This window comes from Salmo salar, chromosome ssa13 (genome assembly GCF_905237065.1).
Source record: "Salmo salar chromosome ssa13, Ssal_v3.1, whole genome shotgun sequence".
NCBI classification, from domain to species: Eukaryota; Metazoa; Chordata; class Actinopteri; order Salmoniformes; family Salmonidae; genus Salmo; species Salmo salar.
The window spans coordinates 40,545,281-40,564,171 of record NC_059454.1 but is presented as its reverse complement, the minus strand read 5'-3'; the positions used below and the strand labels follow the sequence as shown (position 1 = coordinate 40,564,171).

General features: G+C 40.4%; 1 protein-coding gene across 3 annotated transcripts in view; it reads left to right on the top strand.

The window, feature by feature from the left end:
- The window catches only part of LOC106567096 (hepatocyte nuclear factor 4-alpha), a 33,173-nt gene that overhangs the window by 1,128 nt on the left and 13,154 nt on the right, over positions 1-18,891 (top strand). Inside the window, exon 1 of one of the 3 annotated variants that reach the window (XM_014135987.2) lies at positions 10,276-10,339. The exons of the other annotated variants lie outside the window; for them this stretch is intronic. Within the exon in view, the coding sequence (XP_013991462.1) occupies positions 10,291-10,339 (49 nt within the window). The 5' untranslated portion in view covers positions 10,276-10,290. Of the gene's footprint in view, positions 1-10,275; positions 10,340-18,891 lie in introns of those variants that run through there. 3 annotated transcript variants of the gene reach the window in all.

Sequence of the window (18,891 nt, the reverse complement as noted above, 5' to 3'; positions counted from 1 at the left end):
GTACGTGACAGCCATGACCTGCAGTTATGAGTTTTTGTCCCTGGTGGACATTACCTGGGCTGCACCTTATTCCCTTACAGCAGTGTCTTCAACCTTTTCTTGCCCAGGGACCCCCGCCCAGGCAAACCTGCGACCCAGGGACTCCCATCATGTTTGCAAAACATGTTTTTTTTGTTGTTGAAATCTTGTCTTATCATCCGGTGAATTATAATAGCAAGGACAAGTAATCAATATTTCAAAATTAATAGATTTGGTAGATAGTTTTTCATGATTTTGACCTCCCCACATTCTAATTGGAATAAGTGTAAACTCTAAGATCGCCTATACTAGAAAGGTAACGTGAAACTAGGGCTGTGACAATAATGGAACTTTGGGTAATGGTGAATTGTCATGCAAATGAGCAGATTTTGGCATATTTGTCTTATTGTTTTAAATTTTTTGAGCTTGTAATGCATCATAATGCATATTTGAAAGACATACCTACTGAATACAACAATGACATACAGTACTTAATTAATACAACACAGCTTTGGTTACACCCGTCTCAAAAAAGAATAGTTTTGACCGCTTAGAACTTTTGGAAAGGAGGCTTCTCCTCCCAACCGTGCCGTTCTGTCCATAAAATGATTACCAACTTTACCCACTTCATGTAAAAATGAAAAACTGCTATTGCTTAAGCTATAAATACTTGAATATAAAGTTTAAACCCCCCTTCTCTTAAAATGAATGTATTAAGACGATTACGATGACTATTATACAATAATTGTGCCAGCCCTACTACAAACAAATTCACATATAGCAGCTGTTTAGCTGGTTAAACAATGGTTAGCAATGTGTTGGCAAAAATGTATGTCCAACTCAAGAAGTACTGCATCATGAAGGGGCCTTGGCCTACAGTCTGGATTCAGACCTACAATACCAGTCAAAAGTTTGGACACACCTACTCATTCAAGGGTTTTTCTTTATTTTTTTACTATTTTCTACATTGTAGAATTTTAGTGAAGCCATCGAAACTATGAAATAACACATATGGAATCATGTAGTATCATGTATTTTCAACGAATGAAAATACACTACCGTTCAAAAGTTCGGGGCCACTTAGAAATATCCTTGTTTTTGAAAGAAAAACACATTTTTTTTGTCAATTAAAATGAAATCAAACTGATCAGAAATACAGTGTAGACATTGTTAATGTTGTAAATGACTATCGTAGCTGGAAACGGCAGATTGTTAATGGAATATCTACATTGGCGTACCGAGGCCCATTATCAGCAACCATCACTCCCGTGTTCTAATGGCACGTTGTGTTAGCTAATCCAAGTATATCATTTTAAGAGGCTAATTGATCATTAGAAAACCCTTTTGCAAATATGTTAGCACAGCTGAAAACTGTTGTGCTAATTAAAGAAGCAAGAAAATTGGCCTTCTTTAGACTAGTTGAGTATCTGGAGCATCAGCATTTGTGGGTTTGATTACAGGCTCAAAATGGCCAGAAACAAATAACTTTCTTCTGTAATTCGTCAGTCTATTCTTGTCCTGAGAAATTAAGGCTATTCCATGCGAGAAATTGCCAAGAAACTGAAGATCTCATACAACGCTGTGCACTACTCCCTTCACAGAACAGGGCAAAGTGGCTCTAACCAGAATAGAAAGAGGAGTGGGAGGCCCTGGTGCACAACTGAGCAAGAGGACAAGTACATTAGAGTGTCTAGTTTGAGAAACAGACGCCTCACAAGTCATTAACTGGCAGCTTCATGAAATAGTACCCGCAAAACACCAGTCTCAATGTCAACAGTGAAGAGGTGACTCTGGGATGCTGGCCTTCTAGTCAGAGTTGCAAAGAAAAATCCATATCTCAGACTGGCCAATGAAAGAAAATATTAAGATGGGCAAAAGAACACAGACACTGGACAGAGGAAGATTGGGAAAAAAGTGTTATGGACAAACAAATCTACTGTAAGTTTGAGGTGTTCGGATCACAAAGAAGAACATTCGTGAGATGCAGAAAAAATGAAAAGATGCTGGAGGAGTGCTTAACGCCATCTGTCAAGCATTTTGGAGGCAATGTGATGGTCTGGGGGTGCTTTGGTGGTGATAAAGTGGGAGATTTGTACAGGGTAAAAGGGATCTTGAAGAAGGAAGGCTATCACTCCAGTTTACAAAGCCATGACATACCCTGTGGACAGTGCTTAATTGGAGCCAATTTCCTCCTACAACAGGACAATGACCCAAAGCACAGCTCCAAACTATGCAAGGACTATTTAGGGAAGAAGCAGTCAGCTGGTATTCTGTCTGTAATGGAGTGGCGAGCACAGTCACCGGATCTCAACCCTATTGAGCTGTTGTGGGAGCAGCTTGACCGTATGGTATGTAAGAAGTGCCCATCAAGCCAATCCAACTTGTGGGAGGTGCTTCAGGAAGCATGGGGTGAAATCTCTTCAGATTACGTCAACAAATTGACAACTAGAATGCCAAAGGTCTGCAAGGCTATAATTGCTGCAAATGGAGGATTCTTTGACGAAAGCAAAGTTTGAGGGACACAATTATTATTTCAATTAAAAATCATTATTTCTAACCTTGTCAACGTCTTGACTATATTTTCTATTCATTTTGCAACTCATTTCATGTATGTTTTCATGGAAAACAAGGACATTTATAAGTGACCCCAAACTTTTGAACGGTAGTCTATATTCTAAATAAATCACTGACAGTGTCACCAGCAAAGCACCCCCACACCATCACACCTCCTCCTCCATGCTTCACGGTGGGAACCACACATGCGGCGATCATCTGTTCACCTACTCTGCATCTCACAAAGACAAGGCGGTTGGAATCAAATATTTCAAATTTGGACTCATCAGACCAAAGGACAGATTTCCACTGGTCTAATGTCCATTGCTCATGTTTACTGGCCCAAGCAAGTCTCTTCTTCTTATTGGTGTACTTTAATAATGGTTTCTTTGCAGCAATTCGACCTGATTCACAGTCTCCTCTGAATAGTTGATGTTGAGATGCATCTGTTACTTGAACTCCATGAAGAAGTTATTTGGGCTTCAATTTCTGAGGCTGGAACTTCTAAAGAACTTATTCTCCTTTAGTTAACTAGGCAAGTCAGTTAAGAACAAATTTCTATTTACAATGATGGCCTACCCCGGCCAAACCCAGACAACACTGGGCCAATGGTGCACCGCCCTATGGGACTCCCAATCACGGCCGGATGTGATTCAGCCTGGATTCAAACCAGGGACTCTAGTGATGCCTTTTGCACTGAGATGCAGTGCCTTACACTGCTGCGCCACTCGGGAGTCCAGTTGTTACGACTGCACTTGAAGAGTGCACTTGAAGAAACGTTCACATTTCTTGAACTGTTCCACATTGACTGAACTTCATGTCTTGAGGTAATGATGAACTGTCATTTCTCTTTGCTTATTTGAGCTAATCTTTCCATAATATGGACTTGGTATTTTACCAAATAGGGCTATCTTCTGTATACCACCCGTACTTTGTCACAACACAACTGATTGGCTCAAACGCATTAAAAAGGAAATTACACAAATTCACTTTTATCAAGGCACATCTGTTAATTGTAATGCACTCCAGGTGACTACCTCATGAAGCTGGTTGAGAGAATGCCAAGAGTGTGCAAAGGTGTCATCAAGGCAAAGAGTGGCTATGTTGAAGAATTGTTTAAAAATGTTGGGTTACTACATGATTCCATGTGTGTTATTTCATAGTTTTGATGTCTTCCTTATTATTTTACAATGTAGAAAATAGTAAAAATAAATAAAAAGCCTTGAATGAGTAGGTGTGTCCAAACTTTTGACTGGTACTGTATATATACAGTGGCGTCAGAAAGTATTTATACCCCTTGACTTATTTCACATTTTGTTGTGCTACAGCCTGAATTCCAAATGGATTCAATATATTTATTTTGTGACCCATCAACACACAATACCCTATAATGACAAGTTGAACATTTATTTAACTAGGCAAGTCAGTTAAGAACAAATTCTTATTTAAAATGACAGCCTACCGGGGAACAGTGGGTTAACTGCCTTGCTCAGGGGCAGAACAACAGATTTTTACCTTGTCAGCTTGGGGATTCAATCCAGCAACCTTTTGGTTACTGGCCCAACACTCTAACCACTAGGCCACCTGTTGCCCCTAACATGTTTATAGAAACGATAGCAAATTTTTTGAAAATGAAATAGCAAAATATCTTATTAACATAAGTATTCAAACCCCTGAGTCAATACATGTGAGAATAACCCTTGGCAGCGATTATAGCTTTGAGTCTTTCTGGATGAGTCTCTAAAAGCTTTGCATACCTGGACTGTAAAATATTTAGGAACATTCCATGTCATCTTGGTAAGCAACTCCAGTGTATATTTGGTGTTGTCTTTTAGGTTATTGTCCTGCTGAAAGGTGAATTTGTCTCCCAGTGTCTGTTGGAAAGCAAACTGAACCAGGTTTCCCTCTAGAATTTTGCCTGTGTTTAGCTCTATTCCGTTTCTTTTTATCCTAAAAAACTCCCTAGTCCTTGCCAATGACAAGTATACTCATAACATGATGCAGCCACCACCATGCTTCAAACTATGAAGAGTAGTACTCAGTGATGTGTGGTGTTGGATTTGCCCCAAACATAACGCTTTGTATTCAGGACATAAAGTATATTTCTTTGCCACATTTTTTGCAGTTTTACTTTAGTGCCTTATTGTAAACAGGATGCATGTAATATTTTTATTCTGTGCAGACCTCCCTCTTTTCACTCTGTCATTTATGTTAGTATTATTGAGCACTAGCAGTTCTGGGGGGGGGGGCAGTGCCCATGTGACAACAATTTTGGACCCCCTTGTGGCCCCCCTAAATGTGGAGTATGAAATAATTTTTGACATAACAAATTTTTGCTATTGTTCTTTTTTTACATCCGTTATTAGACAGTGGCAATGATGATGATCATGAACATGGTCTTTTGCCTGCTAATGCCTGCAATGCAGTGAAGAAAACGATATGACAACAATAACTTCTAATGTAACTGGCCCCTCTAACAGTACAACTGTTAGAGGGGCCAGTTGAAATGGTCTAGAACCGCCACTGTTATTGAGTACCTACAATGTTGTTGATCCATCCTCAGTTTTCTCCTATCACAGCCATTAAACTCTGTAACTGTTTTAAAGTCACCAATGGCCTCATGGTGAAATCCCTGAGTGGTTTCCTTCTTCTCCAGCAACTGAGTTATGAAGGACGCCTGTATCTTTGTAGTGACTGGGTGTATTGATACACCATCCAAAGTGTAATTAATAACTTCCCCACGCTCAAAGGGATATTCAGTGTCTGCTTTTCTTTTTTTACCCATATACCAATAGGTACCCTTCTTTACAAGGCATTGGAAAACCTCCCTGGTCTTTGTGGTTGAATCTGTGTTTGAAATTCACTGCTCGACTGAGGCACCTTACAGATAAGCGTATGTGTGGGGTACAGAGATGAGGTAGTCATTCAAAATCAAGGTAAGGCCTCCTGAGTGGCACAGTGGTCTAAGGCACTGCATTTCAGTGCTATCTGTGCCACTAGAGATCCTGGTTCAAGTCCAGGCTCTGTCGCGGCCCTGACTGGGAGACCCACGGGGTGGTGCACAATTGGCCCAGCGTTGTCTGGGTTAGGGGAGGGTTGGCCGGCAGGGATGTTCTGTTCCATTGTGCTCTAGCGATTCCTGTGGCAGGCTGGGTGCAATGCATGCTGACATGGTCGCCAGGTGTACGGTGTTTCCTCTGACACATTGGTGCAGCTGGGTTAAGTGGGTATCATGCCAAGAAGCTGTGCGGCTTGGCTGGGTTGTGTTTTGGAGGACGCACGGCTCTCGACCTTCGCCTCTCCTGACTCTGTACGGGAGTTGCAGCAATGAGACAAGACTTTAACTACCAATTGGATCCCACGAAATTGGGGCAAACATTTTTTTTAATAAAAATAAAAAAAAACTGGGTAAACCCTATTATGGCACAAAGACTGAGTCCATACAACTTATTATGTGACTTGTTAAGCAAATGTTTCATGCAGCGCGATACATCTCCTTCGCATAGAGTTGATCAAGCTGTTGATTGTGGCCTGTGGAATGTTGTCCCTCTCCTCTTCAATGGCTGTGCGAAGTTTCTGGATATTGGCAGGAACTGGAACACACTGTCATAAACGTCGATCCAGAGCATCCCAAACATGCTCAATTGATGACATGTCTGGTGAGTATGCAAGCCATGGAAGAACTAGGATATTTTCAGCTTCCAGGAATTGTGTACATATCCTTGCGACATGGGGTTGTGCATGATCACGCTGAAACATGAGTTGATGGTGGTGGATGAATGGCACAACAATGGGCCTCAGGATCTTGTCATGTTATCTCTGTGCATTCAAATTGCCATCGATAAAAATGCAATTGTGTTCATTGTCCGTAACTTATGCCTGCCCATACCATAACCCCACTTCCACCATGGGGCACTCTGTTCACAATGTTGACATCAGCAAAACGCTCACCTATACGCCTGCCAGCTGCCTGATACAGTTGAAACCGGTTCATCTGTGAAGAGCACACTTCTCTAGCGTGACAGTGGCCATCGAAGGTGAGCACTGAAGTCGGTTACGTCGCCAAACTGCAGTCAGCTCAAGACCATGGTCAGAATGACGAGCACGCAGATGAGCTTCCCTGAGACAGTTTCTGACAATTTGTGCAGAAATGTTTCGGTTGTGCAAACCCACAGTTTCATCAGCTGTCCGGCTGGCTGGTCTCAGACGATCCCACAGGTGAAGAAGCCAGATGTGGAGTTCCTGGGCTGGCATGGTTACACGTGGTCTGCGGTTGTGAGGCCGATTGGACGTACTGTCAAATGATCTAAAATGACATTGGAGGCGGCTTATGGTAGAGAAATGAACATTAAATTATCTGGAAAGAGCTCTGGTGGACATTCCTGCAGTCAGCATGCCAATTGCACGCCTCAAAACTTGAGACATCTGTGGCATTGTGTTGTGTGACAAAACTGCACATTTATAGTGACCTTTTATTTTCCCTAGCACAAGGCTCACCTGTGTAATGATCATGCTGTTTAATCAACTTCTTGATATGCCACACTTGTCAGGTGGAAGGGTTACCTTGGCAATGGAGAAATGCTCACTAACGGATGTAAACAAATTTGTGCACCACATTTGAGAGAAATAAGCTTTTTGTGCATATAGAACAATTCTGGGATCTTTTATTTCAGCACATGAAACATGGGACCAACACTTTACATGTTGCGTTTATATTTTTGTTCAGTATATTTAGGCTTGCTATAACAAAGGGGTTGAATTCTTATTGACTCAAGACATTTCAGCTTTTCATTTTTAATTAATTTGTAAAAATTTCGGCAAACAATTCTACTTCGACATTATGGGGTATTGTGTGTAGGCCAATAATACAAAATATACATTTAGTCCATTTTCAATTCAGGCTGTAACACAACAAAATGTGGAAAAAGTCTATAATAATATATACCTCGACCCCTGGTTGAATACCTCTACCTTACAGTATACAGTTCATTACTTTTGACCAGAGTTAGTGCACTATATAGGGAATAGGGTGCCAAATCAGAAGCACTATCAGCCATCCTGGGATGTGACCTTTGACAATAACATCCGTTTTCCTGGACTTGGACAGGAGTGATCTGCCATTTGAGATGGAAGGCTATGCCATTATTTATTAACAGTTTATTACACACATAGACTAAATACAACAATGCTAAAAGCAGTGCAATGATCAAACCGAGAAGTGAATCTACATAGATGTTCCTGTTATTGAACTGAGTTAAGGAGATACGTCTGTAATAAACCTGTGATATGTCTGCGTCTCTATGAGGTTGGATAGAGCTAGTCCCTCTTCAACAGTAATATCAACACTATAAACAATTATCAACAGCCACATAACAATAATAAGCAGCTAAGATGGAGGGTTTTCTTGTCATTTATGATCCCTCCTCTCAAATCGATTGTACTGCTGCCTGAGGCAACAAGCCACCATACGTTCAGTGTAAAATTCAAATGTATATTTCACTTAGCTTCAGGTCATATATTGAGATGAATTGCTCAACCGTCACAACTTGAACAAACTACTACTGGCACTCTGATGCTTGCAGAATCAGTTGGCAAATGTAAACACAACAAAAGCCATAGAACAGCCCTTCAGCGAACGGATCTGTTTACCCAAAATGCTGAATGACTTTGTGGTGGGCTCTGATTGGCTGAACAAGTCAACTCTCTGCCCTATCAGTGACAGGACAAGAAGGAACTAAAGCAACTCAAGTAACCCCAAACAGTCCAGCCCTCCCATTTGTTAACATATAAATAAAGTTAGTGGAATGCAATATAATTCACCTTTCTATTGCTTAGGACTGGGTGCAATCTGCAATTTCTGTATGTTTACTGTCAGTCAGAATGTAATAAATAAGGTTTTAATAAGGTTTGGCGTACGGGCCATATATAGAGTATGACCCATATACACCTTGTTGTCTGCTAGGAGGCAGTGCTTGTGAATGCTGATAGTGTCAATCACTTCAGTTTACAGTAGTACATACTGTCATCAATCAAAATGAAAACTAATCTCTCTAACGAGACTGACAGGATGTGAATGAAGGGTTTTTGGAAAGAGACACTGGGTTCAACACAGTTCTAAAGTGGAGAGAGTTTTCTCATCTGGAGCAGTAGACGTATGCTTTAGGTCACAGACAGACAAATCCTGTTTCGCTCTATTCATCATCTCAAAACCGTCTCATTCGTCATTCTTCAGCTATTTCATGAAAGCTCTCTATGCTTGGATAGGCTACATGCTTGAACTTTTCCTCCTCATATACACTACCGTTCAAAAGTTCGGGGGTCACTTTGAAATTTCCTTGTTTTTTTGTTCATTAAAATAACATCAAATTGATCAGAAATACAGTGTAGACATTGTTAACGTTGTAAATGACTATTGTAGCTGGAAACGGACGATTTTTTATGGAATATCTACATTGGCCTATAGAGACCCATTATCAGCAACCATCACTCCTGTGTTCTAATGGCACGTTGTGTTAGCTAATCCAAGTTTATCATTTTAAAAGGCTAATTGATCATTAGTAAACCCTTTTGCAATTATGTTAGCACAGCTGTAAACTGTCGTGCTGTTAAAGAAGCAATAAAACTGGCCTTCTTTAAACTAGTTGAGTATCTGGAGCATCAGCATTTGTGGGTTCAATTACAGGCTCAAAATGGCCAGAAGCAAAGACCTTTCTTCTGAAACTCGTCAGTCTATTCTTGTTCTGAGAAGTGAAGGCTATTCCATGAGAGAAGTTTCCAAGAAACTGAAGATCTCGTACAACGCTGTGTACTACTCCCTTCACAGAACAGCGCAAACTGTCTCTAACCAGAATAGAAAGAGGAGTGGGAGGCCCCGGTGCACAACTGAGCAAGAGGACAAGTACATTGGAGTGTCTAGTTTGAGAAACAGACGTCTCACAAGTCCTCAACTGGCAGCTTCATTAAATAGTACCCGCAAAACACCCGTCTCAACGTCAACAGTGAAGAGCCGACTCCGGGATGCTGGCCTTCCATTTTTAACCATAGAAGTCACATTGAGACTGGCATTTCTTTTTCAAGACCTGGGCTCAACTCAGATAATAAGTTAACACGGTCTAGATGTTTTTATTTATTTCTGTTTTTTTCCCTTTATTTTACAAAATTAGTCTCATTGAGATTAACAATCTCTTTCACAAGAGAGACCTAGCCAAAATAGCAGCACACAAAATTACAGACACATTTACATTTAGATGTGTGTGTGTTAGTGTTAAACCCAGGTAAGCAGATCTCCCCATTAGCAGTGTGCGTGGATGGGGGTATTACACTCCAATCAAATCTCATTGTGCCAGGCATTATAGGATTATTCCCCCCCTCCCCTCACACACAGACTTTTCAAAAAAGTTATTGTTTTCATACCTTGTCAGGACATTTGGGTGAATTGTTGGGACACTGGGGTCCTGATAAGGTACACACACACACTGGGTAAGTGGCTTAGCTTATGGTCCTACATCCCCACCGGCTACAGCCCCATAGCTCTCCGTCCCTCACACACAAACTCCCACACACACTCTTTCACCCTCACTCTGCTCGTGTAGGGCCGGGCAGGGCCTGGGTGAGCACTGCAGTGTGCTCCCAGTGAGAGGGGAGAGAGAGGCTGATTGGTCTACGGTCTCGTCACTGGGCCTGGTCCCTGTCAGGGCTCAGCTATCCACAGTCAGGAGGATGTATGGAGAGAAGCATGGAACACTACACGGTCACCTCACCACTCCAGGTACAGTCAGGCACACATGTAACAGACAAGTATTCTGTAGTTCTAAAACTGTTGTGCTATGACGGTACTACTGTAGCACTATAACTTTCCGAATACAACCGTTCAACAGATATTGACCATGTGACCTGTTACACATACTTTTACATAGCTGATGGATACAGAGAGAGGAATTTAATCAGTGCGTACAGTAGATTAACTCCACCACACAACAAGCAACTTGGTTGTTTGTTTACGTTTCAAACCATGGGACTCTGTTCCAAGAGCAGTTGATGTAAAGCTGAGGACGGATTGCTCAAAGACCGAAGATTTGTGTCGTTCGTTAGTTGAATTAACACATTCTGACTTGATCATTTTTGCTGTGTACGAAAATGGACACATTACTACAGATCCGTAGTTATTGATGTGGTGATACCATTTGGTAATGTAAAAGGTAAAATTATACGGTGTATTATTGTTGTTGTTTATCATTTTACCTTCTATGTTGAGATTATTCAAACAAAATTGGGAAAACTGCCGATTAATTAATTTGCTCTGAAAGTTGAACGTCACCCGCAAAGTTGTCTTCTTGGGCAACGATCACCTACAAAAATAATGGGATACTGCATCCTTTGTCCTCAAGGTGGCACTGCAACCCAGTGATTCCCTTCTCTATTATACAGGTCAGTCTGTGACATTTACCTCATCATTAGGCCTACATTAGGCCTTCTCATCATTAGGCCTCCTCTTTCAACTCCCAATAGAGTTGAACTGTTCATCAAGCTCAGTCAGTAGAATATAGGTGAAAGGGTGATGAACTGTCATAATGGGACCAATGAGTTTGTTTGAATGTTGAGTTTATGAAAGAGGCAAACATGTCAGTTGCTGTATAGCTTCTGATGCTACTTAGGTATTTGTTCATTTTAAAACAACTCTTGTGAAGATGAAGTATAAGGTTGAAATCCTTCTCTTATAGTATCTTGTGTTTTCTTCCTGATCATGAGGTCAAATGACTATTGATTGGTTGATGACAGAAGAAAGAACCTATTACAGCAGACAGAGATAACCGGTCACGGCAGCCGTGTGCTGACAGATAGGATTGGGCTAGGAAGAGGCAAAATGAATTCTCAGCAAAACAGAGGTTAATGATTAAAGGGCTTTATCAAGACACTGTAATTGATTTACGTGGAGCATCGCGCTAAATGTTTATTGATGCAATTGTTTACTTATTTAGTGTACAGACATGGGGCTACTTGAGTTTTCTTCTCGCAGGGTGGAAAAAACAACTAGGGGTGGATGTGTAAGAATATATTCCAATGGTAGTCTGTTTTAGTTTCGAAGGTTTTGCATGTAGACGGTAGTCTACATTTTATATGTAAAATCCTTGATTGTTGAAAGTTATCTACAAACGGAGTGAAGAAGTTTTATAACTTCAACAGTTTTTAATTTTTAATTTTGTAGAAAATCTTGCTTTAACAAATTATTTATGATTACCTAGTGGAAGTCTAAACCTTACTTTTACAATAATATGAGCCTCTTGTATTGTTTAGAGATTTCCAGGGACAAACAAATAGGATTTCTCTGTGGTAAATTGGAGTGTGGGACTGTGAGCAAGGAATAATCTTCCTCAATTTCTAGCTAGTTTTAAGCTCTATTTGCAAATGTGTTTATTGCCCAATAATGTTGGGGTTATGGGGGCTGAGCAAAATTAGATCCTAGTAGTTTATCATTACCCTAAGAACAAACAGTCATGGGTCAGGACAATGATAACATTTCAGTTGTTTCAGATAACTATTTGAACAATCTCAGTTGTTTTTCATATGAAGATGTATGCATTTTCACTTTTTCTTGCTGTAAATCCCACAAGGAGACTTTGAGTACTTCCACATTTGTGGATTTGATGAGAGTAATTGAAAGGTCAATCATGTGGATAGCACTAGGCCTACAGAGCATTATTTTCATTTTGGTTTCCTCCTCTGTACTTGAAACAATGATAAAGCTCTGGACCAAATTATACACGTTCAAATCTCTGAAGTTGACTATTGGTGCCACAATCATAACTCTCTGTGGTTCTCTGCTCCAACCTGAGGTGGCAGACTAAAAGCTGTCTAAAAATAAAGGCACATTGAAAAGAGTAACATGTTCCTACTGTGTAGGCCTCTGGGAGTCTACTACCACAGCAACTTTTAGCTTCAATGTTGTTCCAGACATTTGCACCAAATTGTTTTGAGTCAAAAAATGTATTTCACCTCAGCCTATCTGGAAAAATGAACTTTTTCTTTTCTGATGTATGTTTTAACAAACAAGACACAAGAGGTATAAGTGTTGGTCAGTGCTAGCTAAAACAGAGAGGAGGAGAATCAAGTCAACAATATTACCTTCACTTGTAAACATAACATTTCAATTGTATCATCAACACTAAAGCAACCACTAAAACACCAAATATAAGAATCATTTCAACCAATGTCAACACGAAGACATGCAGTCAACAATTTTCCAACAGTACAGACACAGTGATAATACCACTGGTCAGCCGAAAGGGCTTGTAGTTGCACAAGATGTGTGATTTGCAGATAGTTATCATCTGTTGACAAGGTCTTCGCCTGCCATGACACTACTACTACTCACATGGTATCTCCTACATCTAACACACAGACAGACAGAGCAGCGCAGGCTCAACACTGGCCCAAAATATGCTGCAATGAGCACATTGCCTCCTTGTTCTCGCTTCCACTCTTCTTATCAATATCTACAGCACTGTATCGTACACACATCCAAAACACTTACATTTCCCCTGTGCTGAAGCTCTCCTAAAAATAATATGTTCCCATATATAGTATATTCCAAATATCATTGCCTCTTGGTTTCCCCCCAGCTGTTACCTCCAGTTATTTGTTTTTATCCTCACTAGCTCTTTCCATTGGGATCGGACGTGTGGAATGAAAAAGAGTCATTCAGTGGAAGGTACAAATAGGCAGTGGTTAACAGATGGAGTTTGGTCAGTGGTCGGACTATTCAGATTCCTATTCAGAAGACAGACAGGACTTTGTTCACAACTGGAGTTTGAAGTTAGTTTCAAAGGGGAGAATCACACTAGTGTTACATCAGGTCTCATCGGCAGTCAGTCCTTTGACTTTTAGCCTCGGGCTGTTTGGGTGACTGATTATAAGACTGACAGGACAGGACTTCCATACACACGTCATACACAGATGAACACGGCTACTTCATACGTGTGTGACGAGGACTGCTCGTGTCAAAAGGGAGCGTGAGGGAACACGTTACGTCATGTGAACCTTTCATTAAAAAAATGTTTTAATAACCTCGTTGAAAAAAAATGTCTGCGTGTCTTTCACAGAAATAAACTATTTGTCTAGAACAAATTTAACTTTGAGCGTTATATGGACTGCATGTTACTGCTAAAGATCTAGTCTTCTGACTGTTGGTTTGGGTCTGTGCCCGGTGCAGGTTAAAACAGGTTAAAGTGAACTAGTTAAATCAGCAGGCTTCTCTGATTACTCTGTGATAAGATACTCAGGAGGCTACTTTGGCTGCTCTATGATAACCCCCTGCTCTGCCCATCCCATCGTTGCCGTTTCTGTGCCCTGGGAATGTATGACATACAGGTTAACAGGAACTAATGTTAAACATACGACCTCATATAATAGCACTCTCCATATTTGAAAAAGCATGACAGATCATATAGTTACTAAGATGACAAATGATCATTGACGATTATATTTAGCATACTATGACATGGAATCGTGTTAGCAGCATGTAAATGACATGGAAGTCATGCAAATAATCAATATTATCCAGAACTCCCACATTTAGTTAAAAATCTCCCATTTGCACAACATGAGATAAATGATCATCAGGTAAATACTGAAAGTTCCTAAAACGTAGACAAGTTATGTCAGTTTAAGGTGAGGATCCAAAAAGTAGCTATCAGTATCTTTCTATACCCGAACAGTCTGTCACTGCCTGAGTGTGAATAACAAAACCTTAACCTTGCAGATTACACTTTATAGAGCAGTATATGACAGTTCTTGGATGAGTTCACAGAAAATGAAGATGGGAGCTGGCGATAATAAAGACGTTTAATGGCTAAGGAGATAAGATTTATTCTAAGTGACTCATTCCCCTCATTCCGTCACACAGATTTCCCTCTCACTACCTTCTGGTTCTTCACGATCATTACTGCCGTGGTGATTGAGCAAATATGTCCACTTGAGGGGCGTTCCAACAGTCTTTTGTATGTGGCCCAAATGGCACCCTATTCCCTTGTGCACTACTTTTGACTAGAGCCCTGGCCAAGAGTAGTGCACTGTATAGGGAATAGAGTGCTGTTTGGAACTCAGCCGAAGTGCTTCATGATCATTACTGCAGTGGTGCTCAAGCAAACATGAACAAATATGGGCACTTGAGGGGTGTTCCACTAGAGTCTGTGTCTACCAAAGATGTGGAGAAGTAATCAATTGTAATGACCTCTGTTCAGACTTACTTGTATGATATACACCTAGAAGCTCTGGCGAGGCCCTAGATTAGTCGCATGCTCTATTTGACCACCTCGTGTCATCCGTTGATAAAACAATTTGTGGCAGGCTACACATCTTCCTATCTCAAGCTCAAAGAAGTGTGATGATTTTTCAGTGTCATTTTCTTTGTGATTCTAAATCGGTGTTCATCCATCTGACTGGTTGTAGTGGACAATCAAATTCTACCATTTTCACTTGATCTTCTCTACACTCTCAGGCGGATCACGGTGACCGACTTAACCACAGGAATGTTTTGATTCGGAAGGAGATTTTATTTGCTGAAACCTATATATGCTCTGGGTGGGTAGTTATCAACTCCACCAGCCTGCGTTTTACTGCTCCGAGGTCTCGGTGAACCCAAGATCATTGACCTATCGCTTTGTACTCGCACCTTCCTTCTTCAAATACAACACTGCTGTTTACCATGTCACATTTACTTACACAGTGGGGCCAGCTTATTTGCGTATTCTGCAACATTTATTTTTTCTAAAATCAGTTGCTTTATATAAGTGTTGACTGTATTAGACCTTTAAAGATGATGTCGTCTTATGATACACTTTCGAGTATTATAATACTTTTCTCGCAGCGCATTCTGTTCTCAAATTCTTGTTAAGCCACTTTAGTATGGTAAATCCTGCTGAAAGCTTTCTAATACGGTGCTTGCTTTCCCCAAAACGAACCCGTTATGGCTTGAGACTCGTATCCCAAGCCCAATGTAGTCCTAAAAACATAGGCTCCTACGAAATCAAATCAAATTTTATTGGTTGCATACACGTTTAGCAGATGTTATTGCGGGTGTAGCGAAATGCTTGTCTTTCAAGCTCTAACAGTGCAGTAATATCTAACAATACACAACAATACACACAACTCTAAAAAGTAAAATAATGGAATTAAGAAATATAGAAATATTAGGAGTCCGGAGTATAATATCCACGTATTCTTCAGATATACTATATATTCTATCCACATACTGTCCATAATTTCTATACATCCCATCACACACATATAGCGCATTCAGAAAGTATTCAGACCCTTTGACTTTTCCACATTTTGTTATGCTACAGTCTGATTCAAAAATGTATTCAATATTTTTTTTTCCTCATCAATCTACACACAATACCCCATAATGACAAAGTAAAAACAGGTTTCTGGAAATATTTGCAAATGTATTAAAAATAAAAACAGAAATACATTATTTACGTACAGTACCAGTCAAAAGTTTGGACACACCTATTCATTCCAGGGTTTTTCTTTATTTTGACTATTTGTCAAGTGTGTGCAAAGCTGTCATCAAGGCAAAGGGTGGCTACTTTGAAGAATCTCAAATATAAAATATATTTTGATTTGTTTAACACTTTTTTAGTTACTACATGATTCTATATGTGTTATCTCATAGTTTTTATGTCTTCACTACTATTTTGCAATGTAGAAAATAGTAAAAATAAAGAAAAATAATTGAATGAGTAGGTGTGTCCAAACTTTTGACTGATACTGTGAGTATTCAGACCCTTTGCTATGAGCCTTGAAATTGAGCTCAGGTGCATCCTGTTTCCATTGATCATTCTTGAGATGTTTCCACAACTTGATTGGAGTCCACCTGTGGTAAATTCAATTGATTGGACATGATTTGGAAAGGCACACACCTGTCCATATACGTTCTCACAGTTGACAGTGCATGTCAGAGCAAAAACCAAGCCATGAGGTCGAAGGAATCGTCCGTAGAGCTCCGAGACAGGATTGTGTCGAGGCACAGATCTGGGGAAGGTTACCAAAAAATGTCTGCAGCATTGAAGGTCCCCAAGAACACAGTGGCTTCCATAATTTCTAAATGGAAAAAGTTTGGAACCACCAAGGCTCTTCCTAGAGCTGGTCGCCCTCAGCAATCGGGGAGAAGGGCCTTGGTCAGGGAGGTGATCAAGAACCCATGGTCACTCTAACAGAGCTCTCCTGTGGGGATGGGAGAACCTTCCAGAAGGACAACCATCTCTGTAGCACTTCACAAATCAGGCCTTAATGGTAGAGTGGCCAGACCAAAGCCACTCAGACTGGAGTGACCAAAGCCACTCAGACCAGGACCTCAGACTGGGGTGACGATTCACCTTCCAACAGGACAACGACCCTAAGAACACAGCCAAGACAACGCAGGCATGGCTGAACGTCCTTGAGTGGCCCAGCTAGAGGCCAGAGTTGAACCCGATCAAACATCTCTGGAGAGACCTGAAAATAGCTGTGCAGCGACGCTCCAAATCAAACCTGACAGAGCTTGAGAGGATCTGCCGAGAATAATGGGAGAAACTCCCCAAATACAGGTGTGCCAAGCTTGTAGCGTCATACCCAAGAAGACTCGAGGCTGTAATCGCTGCCAAAGGTGCTTCAACAATGTACTTAGTAAATGGTCTGAATACTTATGTAAATGTATTATTTCAGTTTTTTATTTAGAATACATTTGACATTTTTTTTATAAAAACCTGTTTTTGCTTTTTCATTATGGGGTATTGTGTGTAGATTGATGAGGGGGAAAAATGATTTCATCAATTTTAGAATTAGGCTGTAACATAACAAAATATGGGAAAAGTCAAGGGGTATGAATACTTTCCGAATGCACTGTAAATATATATATGTGTGTGTGTGTGTGTGTGTGTGAGATGGGATGTGTAGACATGATGGACAGTATGTGGATAGAATATGTAGTATATCTGAAGAATACGTGGATAGAATACTATATGTACAGCAATAGTTGAATAGGATGGCCTTGACTAGAATACAGTATATACACATGCAATGGGTACAACAGTATGTAAACATTATTAAAGTGACCGGTGTTCCAATTCTATGTACATAGACAGCAGCCTCTAAGGTGCAGGGTTGAGTAACCGGGTGGTAGCCGGCTAGTGACCGTGACTGAAGTTCAGGGAAGGGTACTGGGCGGATGCCGGATAGTGGTGACAAACCAATGACAGTAGTGACCAAACAGCCCTCTAAAAAGCATTACATTTGACCATAAGGAGCAAGTTCTTTGAACAAAAAAGTTTCTGAAGAGTTGGGTCACACTACTTTGTATGTGCGTACATCATTTTGTGAAACAATAAATTCTTGTACATAATGCAACATTTATTTTCCCCAGTAGTAGTTATTTATCTGGTTTAATATGCAAGAATTAACTGAGATTTACCAGAGACATATTACATGTGGACGTACAGTGGCAGTCAAAAGTTTGGACACACCAACTCATTCAAGGGGTTTTCTTTATTTTTACTATTTTCTACATTGTAGAATTAAAAAAAGTGTTAAACAAATCAAAATATATTTGATATTTGAGATTCTTCAAAGTAGCCAACCTTTGCCTTGATGACAGCTTTGCACACTCTTGGCATTCTCTCAACCAGCTTCATGAGGCAGTCACCTGGAATGCATTTCAATTAACAGGTGTGATTGTTAAAAGTTCATTTGTGGAATTTTTTCCTTCTTAATGCGTTTGAGCCAATCAGTTGTGTTGTGACAAGGTAGGGGTGGTATACAGAAGATAGCCCTATTTGGTAAAAGTTCCAGTCCATATTATGGAAAGAACAGCTCAAATAAGCAAAGAGAAACGACAGTCATCATTACTTTAAGACATGAAGGTCAGTCAATACGGAACATTTCAAGAACTTTGAACATTTCTTCAAGTGCAGTTGCAAAAACCATCAAGCGCTATGATGAAACTGGCTCTCATGAGGAATAACACAGGAAAGGAAAAGTCAGAGTTACCTCTGCTGCAGAGGATAAGTTCATTAGAGTTACCAGCCTCAGAAATTGCAGCCCCAATAAATGCTTCACAGAGTTCAAGTAACAGACACATCTCAACATCAACTGTTCAGAGGACTCTGCCTGAATCAGGCCTTCATTGTCACGGGCAGATAAATCACTGGAGGATGAGTCAGGCGCAGGAGACTGAGGTCCGTTTGAGCAAAACGTATTTAATACTGCCAAGGGGCAAAATCCACATATAAGGCAGGGTGCACAAAAGTCAAATGACGAGTGACAGCTCCACTTTAAAAGTCA